The sequence below is a fragment of the Lepidochelys kempii genome, chromosome 7 (assembly GCF_965140285.1).
Source record: "Lepidochelys kempii isolate rLepKem1 chromosome 7, rLepKem1.hap1, whole genome shotgun sequence".
Taxonomy (NCBI): Eukaryota; Metazoa; Chordata; order Testudines; family Cheloniidae; genus Lepidochelys; species Lepidochelys kempii.
The window spans coordinates 96,121,632-96,136,984 of NC_136386.1; the positions used below are offsets into that span (position 1 = coordinate 96,121,632).

Genomic DNA, 15,353 nt, shown 5'->3' on the forward strand with positions numbered 1-15,353 from the left:
GATAATAATACTGCATTCTATTAAGAGGCTTATTTATTATTGTTTTCCTTAGGCTGTTCCAAAACTCCAAGGTAATGCTCTTCTTTTATATCAAGTTTTGGAGATAAGAACCGTAAAACAATTTAGTGGAAGTAAAGACAATTTTTCTGAAAATGTCACTGTCCATGCAAGCTTAACTCACCTGAGAGTTCCTGACAAAACTCAGTATTTCCCATCGACTTCAATGGGATTGCTCACACGTGTAGAAGTTTGTAGGATCGAGCCCAAAGATTATAATTGCAAAATATATACTCATTTCTGTTTATATGTTGAATTTTTACATCATGCATGGAAACACTTATGCGATATTTGTAAACACAGCACACTAGTATTGGAAGTAAAATATGCATTTTTATCATACTTGAAGTTAAATATTTAAGACCAGTAACAAGTTACAATTACTTTTCTTATTAATCAATGTACAAGATTAAAAGCTCATATAATTATTTAATATAATCAGTTTGAGTCCTGCAGTGGTAAAGTAGTAATCTGCTTTGAATACAAGATACAAAAGAAATATATATATATATATATATATATATATATATATATATATATATATATATATACATATGAGTCAGTTGTACACAACTGTTTATACCACTTACTTTGGTAGAAAAATTCATGAAAGAACCACTGAGACTGCCATCGTTGCACTTAAAATTCAAATGTTGGTCTGGGTGATAATCTGCTTCCCAGCTCCCCACCTCATGGATCAGTGACCTGTCTGAATTTTCAGATATTTTCTGGAAGGCAGTGCAAGTCATTCCTATGAAGCTAGATGGCTTGATCATAAAGGCTTCCAGAGCAATATTAAGGGAAATCTGTCAAAACACATTGAGAAACTGGTATTTTGCTAACATACTTTAAAAGGAATCGTTGATACAAAATATGCATTTTGTATACATTGTATATTATATATACACACACACACACACACATATGAAATAAACATAAGCATTTCAATAAAATGCCTAAAATAGAAAATATGAAACATCCATACATATTCAATTTGATTTGTATAAAATCTTGAATGTATATGTAGTAGAGCTAAGGAGAGAGATAAGCTTTAGGTTTCATTTCCAAATTATATCCTTTATAGTGAAATTACTGCTGACTCTCCTTATGTTTCTATTCCACTCAGGAAACAATTAGAGAGAACTCAGGAAAGTTTAAGATACTTTCCCTACTAAAGCATATCCACGTTATGCTGTGCAGCAATAAAAGCCATTAATATGTCTGTTAAGATACAGTTCTGGAAAGCAGGGAAAAGTATTATCATTGGTGCAACTTCCCTCTCAGACAAGAGCTGTTTTTGCCCTTTCCGTGTTCTGGTTCACTCAATCAAAATGGGTATGTATACATACTACAACTTACATAGGTCAAGCTGGCTCTGTGGATGAGGGGAAAGCAGTGGACGTGTTGTTCCTTGACTTTAGCAATGCTTTTGACACGGTCTCCCACAGTATTCTTGCCAGCAAGTTAAAGAAGTATGGGCTGGATGAATGGACTATAAGGTGGATAGAAAGTTGGTTAGATTGTCGGGCTCAACGGGTAGTGATCAATGGCTCCATGTCTAGCTGGCAGCCGGTATCAAGTGGAGTGCCCCAAGGGTCGGTCCTCGGGCCGGTTTTGTTCAATATCTTCATTAATGATCTGGAGGATGGTGTGGATTGCACCCTCAGCAAGTTTGCAGATGACACTAAACTGGGAGGAGTGGTAGATACACTGGAGGGTAGGGATAGGATACAGAGGGCCCTCGACAAATTAGAGGATTGGGCCAAAAGAAATCTAATGAGGTTCAACAAGGACAAGTGCAGAGTCCTGCACTTAGGACGGAAGAATCCCATGCACCGCTACAGAATAGGGACCGAATGGCTAGGCAGCAGTTCTGCGGAAAAGGACCAACAGGTTACAGTGGACGAGAAGCTGGATATGAGTCAACAGTGTGCCCTTGTTGCCAAGAAGGCCAAAGGCATTTTGGAATGTATAAGTAGGGGCATTGCCAGCAGATCGAGGGACGTAATCGTTCCCCTCTATTCGACATTGGTGAGGCCTCACTTGGAGTACTGTGTCCAGTTTTGGGCCCCACACTACAAGAATGATGTGGAAAAACTGGAAAACGTCCAGTGGAGGGCAACAAAAGTGATTAGGGGACTGGAACACATAACTTATGAGGAGAGGCTGAGGGAACTGGGATTGTTTAGTCTGCGGAAGAGAAGAATGAGGCGGGATTTGATAGCTGCTTTCAACTACCTGAAAGGGGGTTCCAAAGAGGATGGATCTAGACTGTTCTCAGTGGTAGCAGATGACAGAACAAGGAGTAATGGTCTCAAGTTGCAGTGGGGGAGGTTTAGGTTGGATATTAGGAAAAGCTTTTTCACTAGGAGGGTGGTGAAACACTGGAATGCGTTACCTAGGAAGGTGGTGGAATCTCCTTCCTTAGAAGTTTTTAAGGTCAGGCTTGACAAAGCCCTGGCTGGGATGATTTAGTTGGGGATTGGTCCTGTTTTGAGCAGGGGCTTGGACTAGATGGGCACCTGAGGTCCCTTCCAACCCTGATATTCTATAATTCTATGATGGGCTTATTAGTGGGCTCACATTTGCTGAGTGCAGTCAATGGAAGAGCACCGTCTTTACTACTCCTAGAGAGACGGTGTTTCATCTTTCATTATGTGAAGTGGTAATTAATGATGATGGGAAAGTTTTAACAGCAGCACAGCTCCGAAGAATAGCAAGTTTTCTACCCCTGGATTTTTGTTAATCGGGTATATTTGCTGCAGCAGAAACACAGTTTTGATGATTATTTGTAGAGTAACAAAGGTGCACATGGCACTTTATACAATCTTTTTCACTTGTGGCGATGAGGTTGTCTGGGAAATTTTGCCCCTTGATTGAGAAAAGGAAGGGACTCTAGAGTGTATGAGGCTCCAAGCATTCTAGGATACTCCTCAACCCCTTAGGCAATAGTGTTCCACAATAAGACTCAACTCCACTCAGTATTGATTAGAATGGGGTAAAATTGTCACATCAAACCCCAGCAAATTTGGAGTATGGTGCCAGTTCTGCTGAAGGTTTATTTTGCAAAAGATTTTCACATGACTTCATACTAAAGGAAAGTACTTTCTACCTGGCAGGGAAAAAAACAAAACAAAACAAAAAACCAAGCAAACATAAGACTCAGTTTAGAGCTGGGTGGGAAACTGTTTTCCTGTCCCAGGAAAATGTTTGAAATTTTGAAAATATTTCCTGTCCTGATTGGAATAAAAAGCTGAAATTTTGAAGTTTTTTGCTGAATGGATATATCACATTATTTCATTTTGGAAGCACTGAAATGTGGTATTTCTGAAGGGAAATATATTCATCAGGATCCCTGACTGCCCACTTGGTGAGCTGAAATGGAGCTGGGGACCCTGGAAGCCCTAGCAGCTGCCGACTGAAGTTGACATGATTCTTGTCAGTTTCATGACTGCCCACCACTGAACAGCAAAGTAAAACTGACCAGACACTGTTAACAAGAGTCTGGTCAGCAACACTGCTGCTGTTAGTGAGGACAGCAATGAAGCTGACAAGAATTATGTCAATTTCAGCCCCCTGTGGCCAGATCTTTGAGGGTCCTCCAGAGGCCCCAGCTCCAAAGTAGCCAACTTGGTGGGGGCTTTCAGGCTCCTGGTTTCCCTCAGCCTGTGTGGTGGGCTTAAGTGGAACTGTGAGCCCGGAAACACTGGCTCCTATGTTCTGAGACTCCCAGCTCAGTGGACTGCCAAGGAGCTGGTCAGGCAAGCTGGAAGGAAACCAGGCAGGTTTATGATGGAAACCTGACCGGCAGGCAGGTTTTGAAACCTGGGGTCCATTGGAAGTTTGTGAAAATCCAACCAGTCTCACAAAATGGTTTGATCTCAATGAACTGGCAAATTCCAAAAAAGAAAGTTTTGTCAGCATTTTTCTGATCAGCACTCTACTCAGGATGTTGTAGGCTTGGAGCCAAAACATTAAAACCTCATTGTAAGGTGGGGAGGAAATATGGTGGCTTTGCTGCCCTTAGGTCCTGCCTTGTCAATTCAGATTGCCTGGATTCTGTCATAAGCCAGTGGGGTGTCTCATGATAACCCTTCAGTGGCTGGTTTATCTGTGTGTGCTCAAAACGAAGCTATGAAGTGCAGTAAATTCCTGTCGGCCACAAGTGCTGCCACCTCCAACACTATATTTAGGCTGTAGCACTAATGGCTAATTATAGCAAGAACTGCAGCTTCTGCTACAGTTAAGGTTCTATAATATTTCCATTCTAAACCCTTGTTTTCAATTGCTGCTAATTTTCTAAAATATTCACCTGTCCAGATTTTTTAAGTTTGAGTAAAAATGGTTGAGCCATTATAGAACACACAAAGCAGAATTTTTCCCCCCACTAAAAATAATATCCTGAGATTTTGTTTTGAACAGTCTAATTGCTGGAACAGCCAGGCAGGAAAGCTTTAAAATTGAAACCAGGTTTTCCTGGATAACTTGATGCACCCTACACATATAGATTTTTGTGCTGTGCAGACAAGTTTCACTGGCACATGTTATGCTTGTGGAAAAGTCAAAAGATATGGGTTCAATCCCCAGCTCTGCCAAAGACTTCTTGTGTGACCTTAGAAAAGTCATGTAGTGTCCCCGTGCCTCAGATCTCTCTCTGGAAAATGGGGATAATAGAGACAATTTCATTAATGCTAACTTAGATATTTTCATGATGGAGGACATGTAAACAGAAGTAAAGTCATTTGCAATAATGAACGCTACTATATTTATAAATATATAAAATTATATTGAAATATATTCTTGCAAATGCCATGCAGTTCTCTCATGCCAAGCACAGAAGAATATGTCGATGAGGTACTGTATATGATATGGTAAGGCATCCAAAGTAAATCCACAGAATTAGATATATCATGGGCAAGGATAGATGCAGAACTAAAACTTTCCACCCTCTACTCCATTCACACAATCATAGCAAGTTACAGTCAGAATGGCAAGCATTGTATGGAAAGCTACCAAACTAATCTTCTTGTTTCCAAGTGCTATAAATATATAAAATAATATGGTATCCATGCATGTAACAGCAGGTTGGGGCAACACTTAAGATGATGGCAAGAATAGCTCCTTGGGTGTGCAGCTCAGGACAATGCCAAAGGGCACAAAGATAAGCCTACAAAGGGAAAGCCTCATTAACAATTAACCTGAAATTCTCTGACAGTTTCAGTGGGATTATTTAGAGCAGTGATTCTCAAACTTTTGTACTGGTGACCCCTTTCACACAGCAAGCCTCTGAGTGCAACCCCGCACACCCCCTTATACATTAAAAATACTTTTTTATCTATTTAACACCATTATAAATGCTGGAGGCAAAGCGGGGTTTGGGGTGGAGGCTGACATATAATAACCTTGCGACCCCCTGAGGGGTCCTGACCCCCAGTTTGAAACCCCTGATTTAGAGAAAGAGGTGAAAAAATATATGGAAGGTTTTAATACTATTTTGTGCATTTCCAAAAATGGGCTGAGGAATTAACATAGAAGATGTTATTTCATGGCAAAGAGGCTGCCAACAGGGTCACTACCTAGTTATAGATAGGCAGGATAGTTTGCTTTTGAAAGCTAAACAGTTACCGTAAATTAGATAAATAGATAGATAGATAGCCAGCCAGCCATGGAAAGATATTGCAGACTACTTAGTACATTTACATATACATTAACAATGAAGTTGGTTTAATTTGAGTGGGTCAGGTTAGCACACTAAGAGCAAAAAATAGTAGCTTTTTCACTTGTCTCTGTCCCATCAGAAGAATTTTGTGTTCATAGGAATTTATTCTTACTTTTTAATATAACATACAGAAGAGTTTCTTTTTCACTCTGCACGGTAATATTAATGTGAAGACAATATATAATTTCCTACCTTAAATGCATTATTATATGGGATACAGTATCTGGGGTTTATACATTTGAGAAGATGTAACAGGCCATTCCTTATGTAAAGAACAATGTTTATATATACACCACCCCTAACTTAGGGAGGCATAAGGAAATACAACTGATCTATTGCCCTATCTTTCAACTCAGGGGTTTGTTTGCCTTTGTGATAACCCATCCCGTAGTGCATGAGATGTATGCATCCGATGAAGTGAGCTGTAGTTCACGAAAGCTTATGGTTAAATAAATTGGTTAGTCTCTAAGGTGCCACAAGTACTCCTTTTCTTTTTGCGAATACAGACTGACACGGCTGTTACTCTGAAACCTGAGAAAAACATGTCTGTCTTCCCCAAAAAACCATTGCCGTTTAAGGAATTTTTCAATAGACTTAGAATGAAAATGGCCAGGTTCATGTCATACAATTGACAGATTTAGTCGGAGACTTAATTTTTCAGAAATTATATCTAAAACCAGTGACCACTTCAAGCTGTGTGCAGTCTTACTCTGTTTAAAGAAACTAAAGCAATTTCTATGAGCTAGTTAACTGGCTAATTGTTTGCTGGCTGGTCTCCAAAAGGAACAGAATTGCATGAGACTACACAAGAAAGTCCACAGATTTGTTTATTTACAAGCTGCACTTGACTGTGCACTAAATCTCCCACAGAAAACTGTAAGAATAAAAAAGATAGAGCACAGCTAATAGGTTAAGGATACAGATTTACAGCTTGCATAAACAGAAAGAATTACTTTGGATAGGAATGTCAACATCCTCCCGAAGCAGTGACAAGAAAAATGACCTATGGAACTTGACATTTAAAATAAACCAGGAGTTTATACAAATAGAGCATCCCCTTAGCTGTTACATAAAAAGTCAGCTCTAGGAAGGCACCTTACTGTCTATACGTATTCTAAATAGATACATACATAAAAATGGGCATCAAAGTGATTCTTTTCTATATATAACCATTTAAATGAACAGCTTTTTTTCTCACAGAGTATAATCTGCAAGTGAAAAAAGACTGGCTCTTCTAGCTCTTTCTTCTCTAAGGATATGTGTATACTGCAGTTAAAAACCCAAAACTGGCCTGTGCTAGCTGACTCAGGCTCGCAGTGCTCGGTCTAAAAAACTGTTTAATTGTGGTGTAGATGTTCGGGCTCAGGCTATAGCCCAAGTTCTAGGACCCTCCCACCTCACCTAAGTTGTACTGTTGAAGGATCTAAGGATATAGGCAGGCCATCAATGCCTTTTTGTGTCTGTGCGTGCACTAAGGTGAACAGACAGCAAGTGTGAAAAAATAGGACAGGGGGTGGGGCGTAATAGGAGCCAATATAAGAAAATCAATATACGGGTGCGGGAGTGATAGCTCAGTGGTTTGAGCATTGGCCTGCTAAACCCAAGGTTGTGAGTTCAATCCTTGAGGGGGCCATTTAGGGATCTGGGGCAAAAATTGGGGATTGGTCCTGCTTTGAACAGGAGGTTGGACTAGATGACCTCCTGAGGTCCCTTCCAACCCTGATATTCTATGAAAAAGCCCCAAGTATCGGGACTGTCCCGATAAAATCGGGACATCTGCTCACTCTAGCGTGCACATGTGTGTTTGCAAATACATACTGTTCAGTAACTAAAATTAACGATGAATTCACTTTCAAGCAATACCCCCAAACAAATTCTGTAGATAACTGAACAAAATATGCAAGGTTTGCAAGTTATTGTTTTTTTCTTTTTTATACAAACTCAATAACTCTTTAAATATTTAATTTAAAATTGTGAAGGGTTTGGATTTAAGCTTCTGATTTTGGTCCATTTCTACTATTTAAATGTTGAAAAATTGATAAAACATATTCAGTGTCCTGGGAGTGAACTCTTGTGAACTGGAGGCTGGGCATTTTTGGTAGCAGGTCCATGAATCTACAATTTGCTCCCCATAGACAGGGCCGGCTCTAGGCACCAGCAAAATAAGCAGGTGCTTGGGGCAGCACATTTCTAGGGGCGGCATTCTGGTGCCGGCCATTCTGCCCCTAGAAATATGCCCCCGCCGGCCCAGCTCGCCTCCGCTCCATCTCCGCCTGCTCCCCTGAGCACGCTGCCGCTGCTCCGCTTCTCCCCCCTCCCTCCCAGGCTTGCTGTGCGCAAAACACCTGTTTCGCGAGGCAAGCCTGGGAGGGAGGGGGGAGAAGCCGAGCGGCGGCGCGATCGGGGGAGGCGGTGGTGGTGGAGCGGAGGCAAGCTGGGTTGGGGAGCCGTTCCTCTACCTCCCCCTCCCCCCGTTATTTCCTGCGCTCCCCCCCGACCCTTGCTCACCTATGCTCTGCCTGCTCCCCTGAACACGCTGCCTCTCCCTCGCCAGAGAGGGAGAGGGGAGAAGAGGTGCGGCGGCATGTTCAGGGGAGCAGGCGGAGCAGAGGTGAGCTAGGGCGGGTGGTTGTGTGGGGGTGGAGCCACAGGAAGCAATGGGGGGTGGGAATCCGGCATGCCCGGGGGAGGAGGCGGGGCCGGGAATTTGGGGAAGGGGTTGGGGGGCACGAAGAAAAAGCGGGGGTGGACAAAATTTTTTTGCTTGAGACAGCAAAAATCCTAGAGCCATAGAAATAAGCTTAAACACAAAACTAGCTGCTATCTTTACCAAGAGCAACAAGATGCACCTTTTCAGCCAGGCCTTTCTCACCGGTTTACGCTATTAATACCTAGAATACTCTCTGACAGCCATATCAAAAGCTGCAGGCAACAACAGAGCATGTTGTCTTATCCTTGGAAATGTTGATTGACCCAATTTAAGCCTTCTAAAATGAACACAGATACCAACAGAGATGGGTAAACTGAAGTGAACAGCAATACCATATTTGAAGAACACTCCACAAACAAAACAATCCACTATGATAATAAATAGATAAATGTCAGTTATTGAGCCTATCGGTAATGTTCGATAAACCTGCTGCATTTGTGCTCTTTTTCTGTCTTCCAAAGGTACTTTAATGCATATAAATTGCTAATGCAAAAATTCATAGAAAAATGACAGATCTTTCGAACAACCCCCCACCCCAAAATGTTTGTAATTTTATTACATACCTTTGATATAACCTGAGTATGGCTGCTCAGCGTCTGATTTGTAATGTGCGCCACACATTGTACAATCCTGGTACAGGCTTTGTTTTCATTCTGGGCCATCCACAACACATGGTCATCTACCAACATTATGTTGCTGGCAATTTCAACTATAGCATCTACAAGCTGAAAGAAAAAGTAATTACAAGGGAAACTATTATACCATTAAAACTGCAACAAAGAACACAAGAGTGAAATTGAAATTAGGCACCTTATCTCACCTAATGGCAGTCATTTTAAGGAGACTAGTCATTCTGTTAGATCATTACATTTCAACAGACACAGAGACCAAGGAGAAGAGGAGATAAAAGTGCCAACTGACATCAAAGAAAATACTCTCTGGTTCACTATTTAAGTGTAATATCCCCACAGTACTCAAGTTTTTATTTTTTTTATGTATTTATTTATTTGTGTATTTCACCATTTTGGGTTAAAGCAGGTGCTATTGGTCATGTTTTTCCTATTAACTAAAATCAATTAAAATAAAGTAACACTGCTAATTTTTTATTTGTTTATTACAAATATGATTATTGATTATTGATCATTCCTCTGGTTATTTTGGTATTTTATTCTGCTCTGCTAATTTAATATGTTCTCTTCTACTGTTTGTCTTATTAATGTGGGATATTTACAGGTCTTTATTTTTAAAGAATTTCAGTTCTCCTCTTACTATCTCAGCCACTGGATCTTCCCTATAACAACAAATATGGATTGATATTGTATGGATTTATCTTTTCCCAAATTAATTTTTTAAAACTAAATCTGTTTGAGTTATATATGCCCAAGAAAGCATTCTACTCAGATGAAGTATATTTTTAACCAGGATTAACCAGGTAAAAAGATTTCCTTCACGATTTATATAAAACCAAACCAAAATACCAGAATCAAACCCAAAACCAAACACTGCCTCCCACTCCACCCCCGAACTTCTTGTTTTCTGAATTACAATCTTTTTTTTTCAGAAAACAAGAGACTAAGATGGAAACAAGAATACAGCCATAACGGCTACAGTGCAACTTGCAATATCCCTTGATATTTTACAGCATTTTGTACAAGAAAGGAAATTCTCCATATGACTGAATACATGCCTGGCAACAGTCTCCATCAGAATGTTGGCAGTTTGTGAGAGTCTGACAAATTTCATCAGACAGCAGAGTGAACAGTGCCCCCAAACCAAAGTGTTTCTGAGATTAATACTGTGGTACCCAAGATACAATCATTTTATATTTTGATGGGTACAACGATTCATCAGAAAGCCTGAAATGTTTCTTTGACTTAAAAACACAGTCAGCTTAAAAAACACATTTCTGTCTGAAAATCACTTTCCCTGGTGTTGTTTCAAGTAATACCTACACTTACTGTAACTGAGAGGGTTTTAAAAAAACGTATTTCTTTTTTACTTTGTGCATTTGAAAGCACTTTGTGTATAGTCAGTTTCACTCTCGCTCTCTATGTAGGGAGAGAGGGCCTAATTCTCAAAAGCGTGGAGAACACACAACTCAGTTTAAAATGAATGAGAGTTGCAGGTCCTCCGTACCTCTGAAAATCAGGCTCACAGTCAGTTTACATTTTTGGTTGATGGCTTCTAAGTAAGAGCATTGCAGTAGTTCCAGGAAGCCTGTGAAGAGCCCCACTGTCCTAGGTGCCTTAAATGAGCCCTTGCCCTAAATAGCAAAATTAAAGAGAAAACCATTTTAGATAATGTGATTGTAATGATACTCCAAGGATTTCATCTTGAATTGAATCAATGATGCAATGGCTTCTTTCTTGACTTTTCATTCTGAAATGAAAATATTAACTTTTTTGGAAATTAAACTTAATTTTAATCAGATTACAAAGTCATATAGCCTTGTAAATGTACACAGCAGTTTTCAGAACCCACAGATATGGCATCCCAAAGAGTTTACTGATCAACTCACACAAAAATGATGCATGGAAGAGTGATTACATTCAGGGGCATAAAAATAACTAAAAAATGTTTCAACAGGGAAAGAGGTAAACTAATATATCTGGACATATAGTTCAAAGCACAGATATTCACTAGAAAAAAGAAACCTGTAAAGCAACAATACTGAGATGTCGGAGATGGCAGACATTAAGAAATTAAACAGGAGTTTGCAGTGCTGATGGTTGCTGAAAAAGCCAATGCAATTTTAAACTTTATATACAGCAGTCACACAACAATGGACAGAGATATAATGTGTCCTCTCTATATGGCTCTTTTGCGACGACCTGAAATAATATATTAATTTCTGGTAACCTAATTACTAGCAGGTTATTGACAAATTGTGTTACTGATGCAGTGAAGAGTAATAAAAATGATTAGGAGACTGGAGGCAATGATTTATGAGAAAAGATTAAGACGTATAGCTCAGCTAGGTGAGGGATAGGATAATAGCCTATACATAAATAAGAGGTGGGAAAATGAGGGAGAGGAAGCAATTCTTTAGCATAATAAAATGTGCTAACTAGGAGTAATAGCATGAAATCAAGAAAATGAAAAATTGGGTGAATGTATGCACATTTTCCTGACAACATGATGTACTAGACTGTTAAATTATGCCCCAGGAGAAGCAGTGAAAGCCCTATCATTTGACACATTTGACAGTAGATGGGACAATGCAAGAGTAAAATGTGCGGTAAGGAACAAACATGCACTGGGTGCAATGTAGACTAAATGATCAAATTGGTTTTTTTCTGCTCTAAGCATGACCTCAACATAGAAGTTGCACAAATTTAACTAAAATTGGTTTAAAACAGTGCAAAACTGTGAACCCACTTACGTTAAAAAAACAAAGAGTACTTGTGGCACCTTAGAGACTAATACATTCATTTGGGCATAAGCTTTCGTGGGCTAAAACCCACTTCATTGGTGGAAAATACAGAAGGAAGATATATATATATACACAGAGAACATAAAAAAATGGGTGTTGCCATACCAACTGTAATGAAACCAATCAATTAAGGTGGGCTATTATCGTTGATTATCTCTGAAAATAGCAGACCTTAATTGATTGTGAGAGATTATGAAAGAAACGGGTGGAGAAGTAACATGCAATGAGGGGCGGAGTTGTGTGGATGTTTTGATAGTGCGGATCAGGAGTTTGAACATTACATGGCAGGAGAAGCAAAACCAATTGGAGCTGATGCTAATTTATGTAATGAACAATACATAAGGAGCTAGTACCAAAACCAAAGTGGAATCAAAGGATTTTTGAGGAGAGCTATAACTGTGAATAAGGCTGTTTTTTGTCAGAGAGAAAATTCTTACTTTTGCAGGGGAGAGGGGGTCAAAAAGCAACATCATCATATTGGGATTCAGAGCCAGGAGGCTGAAAAGCAATTGTAGCTTTGAAATAGGACTCTGGGAAGCACTTAGTATGCACTTTAGTTCTGGCATATGATGATGAAATTAAAGTTGAAGGCACTCTCAAAGTGGCACTAAAATGTTAACCATTACAAACCCCAAAGCCAGAATGAAATGAACAATGCCAAACCAAAAGAAAAACAAATGTTTTAACTATAACTATCATGTATTCAAAAATTACAGAAAATGAAATCTTTATGCAAGCAGCTACTCTGAAAATTAAACAATGAAAACTTTTATGAGTATCATTGCTGTTCTCTATAAAAAGCTATTTTTTCCTTTGGGATTTGCATAACTGATTAGATTTCCTTGTAAAATGTTACCCCCTGTGCTAGAAGTTTCTTCAGAAAGTTATACTTAAAGAGGCATTTTGTCCTCTTCACATAAAGTGATACATACACTCGTAATTCTTCAAAATGCAGTGAAAATATCCTCCACAGTTATTCTGTTGATAATACAGAAGAAACAAAATAAACATTTGTGACACTCAGATACTGTCATGGAAATATCCAGAAGGAAAAGCATCTGGAGTTACTCCCAATACTTTATCCACTGTATAATTTAAAAAGGCACAAAGTAAAGGAAATGTGTGTGCATCCTAAAATATTTTGTTCCAAAACAGCAATGGCTCTATCAGGCAGACGAGAAGGCTCAATCCTCCTACTAGACACTGAGCAACCCACTGCTGAATCATTTGTACAAAGTATATGCATTCACAAGATCAGGGAGCAGTTTTAGAATCTACACTGCAATGTGTGCCTGCATATGTTAAAACAGGAGCATGCTGTAAATGTACAAATACGTGATTTCAATTTTAAGTGGTAGATTATTCAGTATTCAAACAGTGTCTTACATCTTTGACTTCATCCACGATGGCTATTAACTTTTCCATTATGTAAGCCAAATATATAATATCCATCTTATCTGCAAAGTTGGAAGCATCTCTTGTGTAGGCTGTAAGTTGGCGGGAAAATTCAAGAGCATTGGTGGCGTTGATGTGCATCTGGAAATACATCAGAATTGTTGTGTGTAATATCTGGCTTGGCTTTTATCACTCTTTTCACATTTCTGAGGCTACATAACTTGTTTAATGTGTACCAATTTAGGATCTGATCATACAATCAAGGAAGATTAGGGTTGGAAGAGACCTCAGGAGGTCATCTAGTCCAACCCCCTGCTCAAAGCAGGACCAACACCAACTAAATCATCCCAGCCAGGGCTTTGTCAAGCTGGGCCTTAAAAACCTTCTAAGGATGGCAATTCCACCACTTCCCTAGGTAACCCATTCCAGTGCTTCACCACCCTCAAGTGAAATAGTATTTCCTAATATACAACCTAGACCTCCCCCACTGCAACTTGAGACCATTGCTCCTTGTTCTGTCATCTGCCACCACTGAGAACAGCCAAGCTCCATCCTCTTTGGAACCCCCCTTCAGGTAGTTGAAGGCTACTATCAACCCCCACCCCCACTCTTCTGCAGACTAAACAAGCCCAGTTCCCTCAGCCTCTCCTCGTAAGTCATGTGCCCCAGCACCCTGATCATTTTTGTTGCCCTCCTCTGGACTCTCCAATTTTTCCACATCCTTTCTATAATGGGGAGGCCCAAAACTGGATGCAATACTCCAGATGTGGCCTCACCAGTGCTGAACAGAGGGGACTAATCACTTCCCTCAATCCTTCAAAAGACTTACACACGTGAATAGTGCCATTGACCTAAAGTGAAGCATGTGTACAAGTCTTTGCAGGATCAGGGCTTTAGTCAGATGATTCCCACTAACATGGAACCATGCAGCTAAGAATCAATACACTGCACTGAATCAGGATTCCCTAGGACCTGTGGTTTTTATCTCATACACACAGCTGTGAATCTGAAATAACTTTTGACTTCAATGGTATTGCTTTGGATTTACACTAACATGAAGGTGACCAGGATACATGGCTCTTGGAGTCTTTATGTTAGGAACATGTCCAGATTTTCAGAAATGTAGCTACTGGAGTAAAAAAATCAGTTTTAAAAGCAGAGGGGTATTATTTTTATTGACAATTTTCAGGTAGAAAAGCAAAACCCAACTCTGAAGGTCTGGGAAAATTATAAGCAAGGAGTTATAATGGAAAGGGATTTTCATCCTTAACTATCACATGCACTACACACGTTCACTATACTATTTCTGATATTGCCTAACTACACAGTTAGTTGACTGCAGTTCAAACAGGCTACACAAAAACAGGCTAATAATTACTCTGTGCACCTTGGCTCTCTAGCTTGGATTTGACAGTAACATCTGATTATTGAACAATTTGTTAATAAACTTTCTGCTGTGGCAACAGGCAGCACGATTTCTCTAGAGACTTGAGAGTCCTCCAAAGAGAGGAAGAGGTGAGACAGGAAACTAATGAATGGAAAAAAAAAAAGCAATAAGAAAAAAAGTCCTGTAAGGAAAACTCACAGGTATGTGTGAGATAAAGATATTTTTCGAGGATAAAGTCAGAGTAAGGAAACAGAATGTCTGGATTCATTATCCAGAACCACTGAAATCACACAGACTAAACAGATGACCAGGCAAAAGGAAGGCATTGCTTTGCTGTAGCATTCCTTCAACCCAATCTTTTCATTTCTCTTTCCTGAGATGCTTTTCCTCAGATTAATCTTTGACTTTTCTCACAAGTAGAATTTTTTTTAAAAAATTACATTTGGTTTACCTATCAACTGTTCTAGATTATTATAAATGGAAATCATATTTCCAGATTGAACTTTCTGGCTGTGTTATGAAAATATGATCTGTTTATGTTTTAGTTTAACTCTGATATTTTAATTCATTGTATCTGTGATATAATTCATCTTAAGAAGTCCAAAGACTTCCAAAGTCCAAAGTGTAGAAGAGGCAAGAGATCAAAGAGCAA

General features: G+C 39.5%; 1 protein-coding gene across 1 annotated transcript in view; it reads right to left on the reverse strand.

The window, feature by feature from the left end:
* The window catches only part of ADGRA1 (adhesion G protein-coupled receptor A1), a 469,964-nt gene that overhangs the window by 177,319 nt on the left and 277,292 nt on the right, over positions 1-15,353 (reverse strand). The window contains exons 10-12 of the mRNA XM_073353951.1: positions 13,306-13,455; positions 9,050-9,211; positions 648-863 (exon numbers count right to left, since the gene is read on the reverse strand). Coding sequence (XP_073210052.1) covers positions 648-863; positions 9,050-9,211; positions 13,306-13,455 — 528 coding nt within the window. The remainder of the gene's footprint in view (positions 1-647; positions 864-9,049; positions 9,212-13,305; positions 13,456-15,353) is intronic.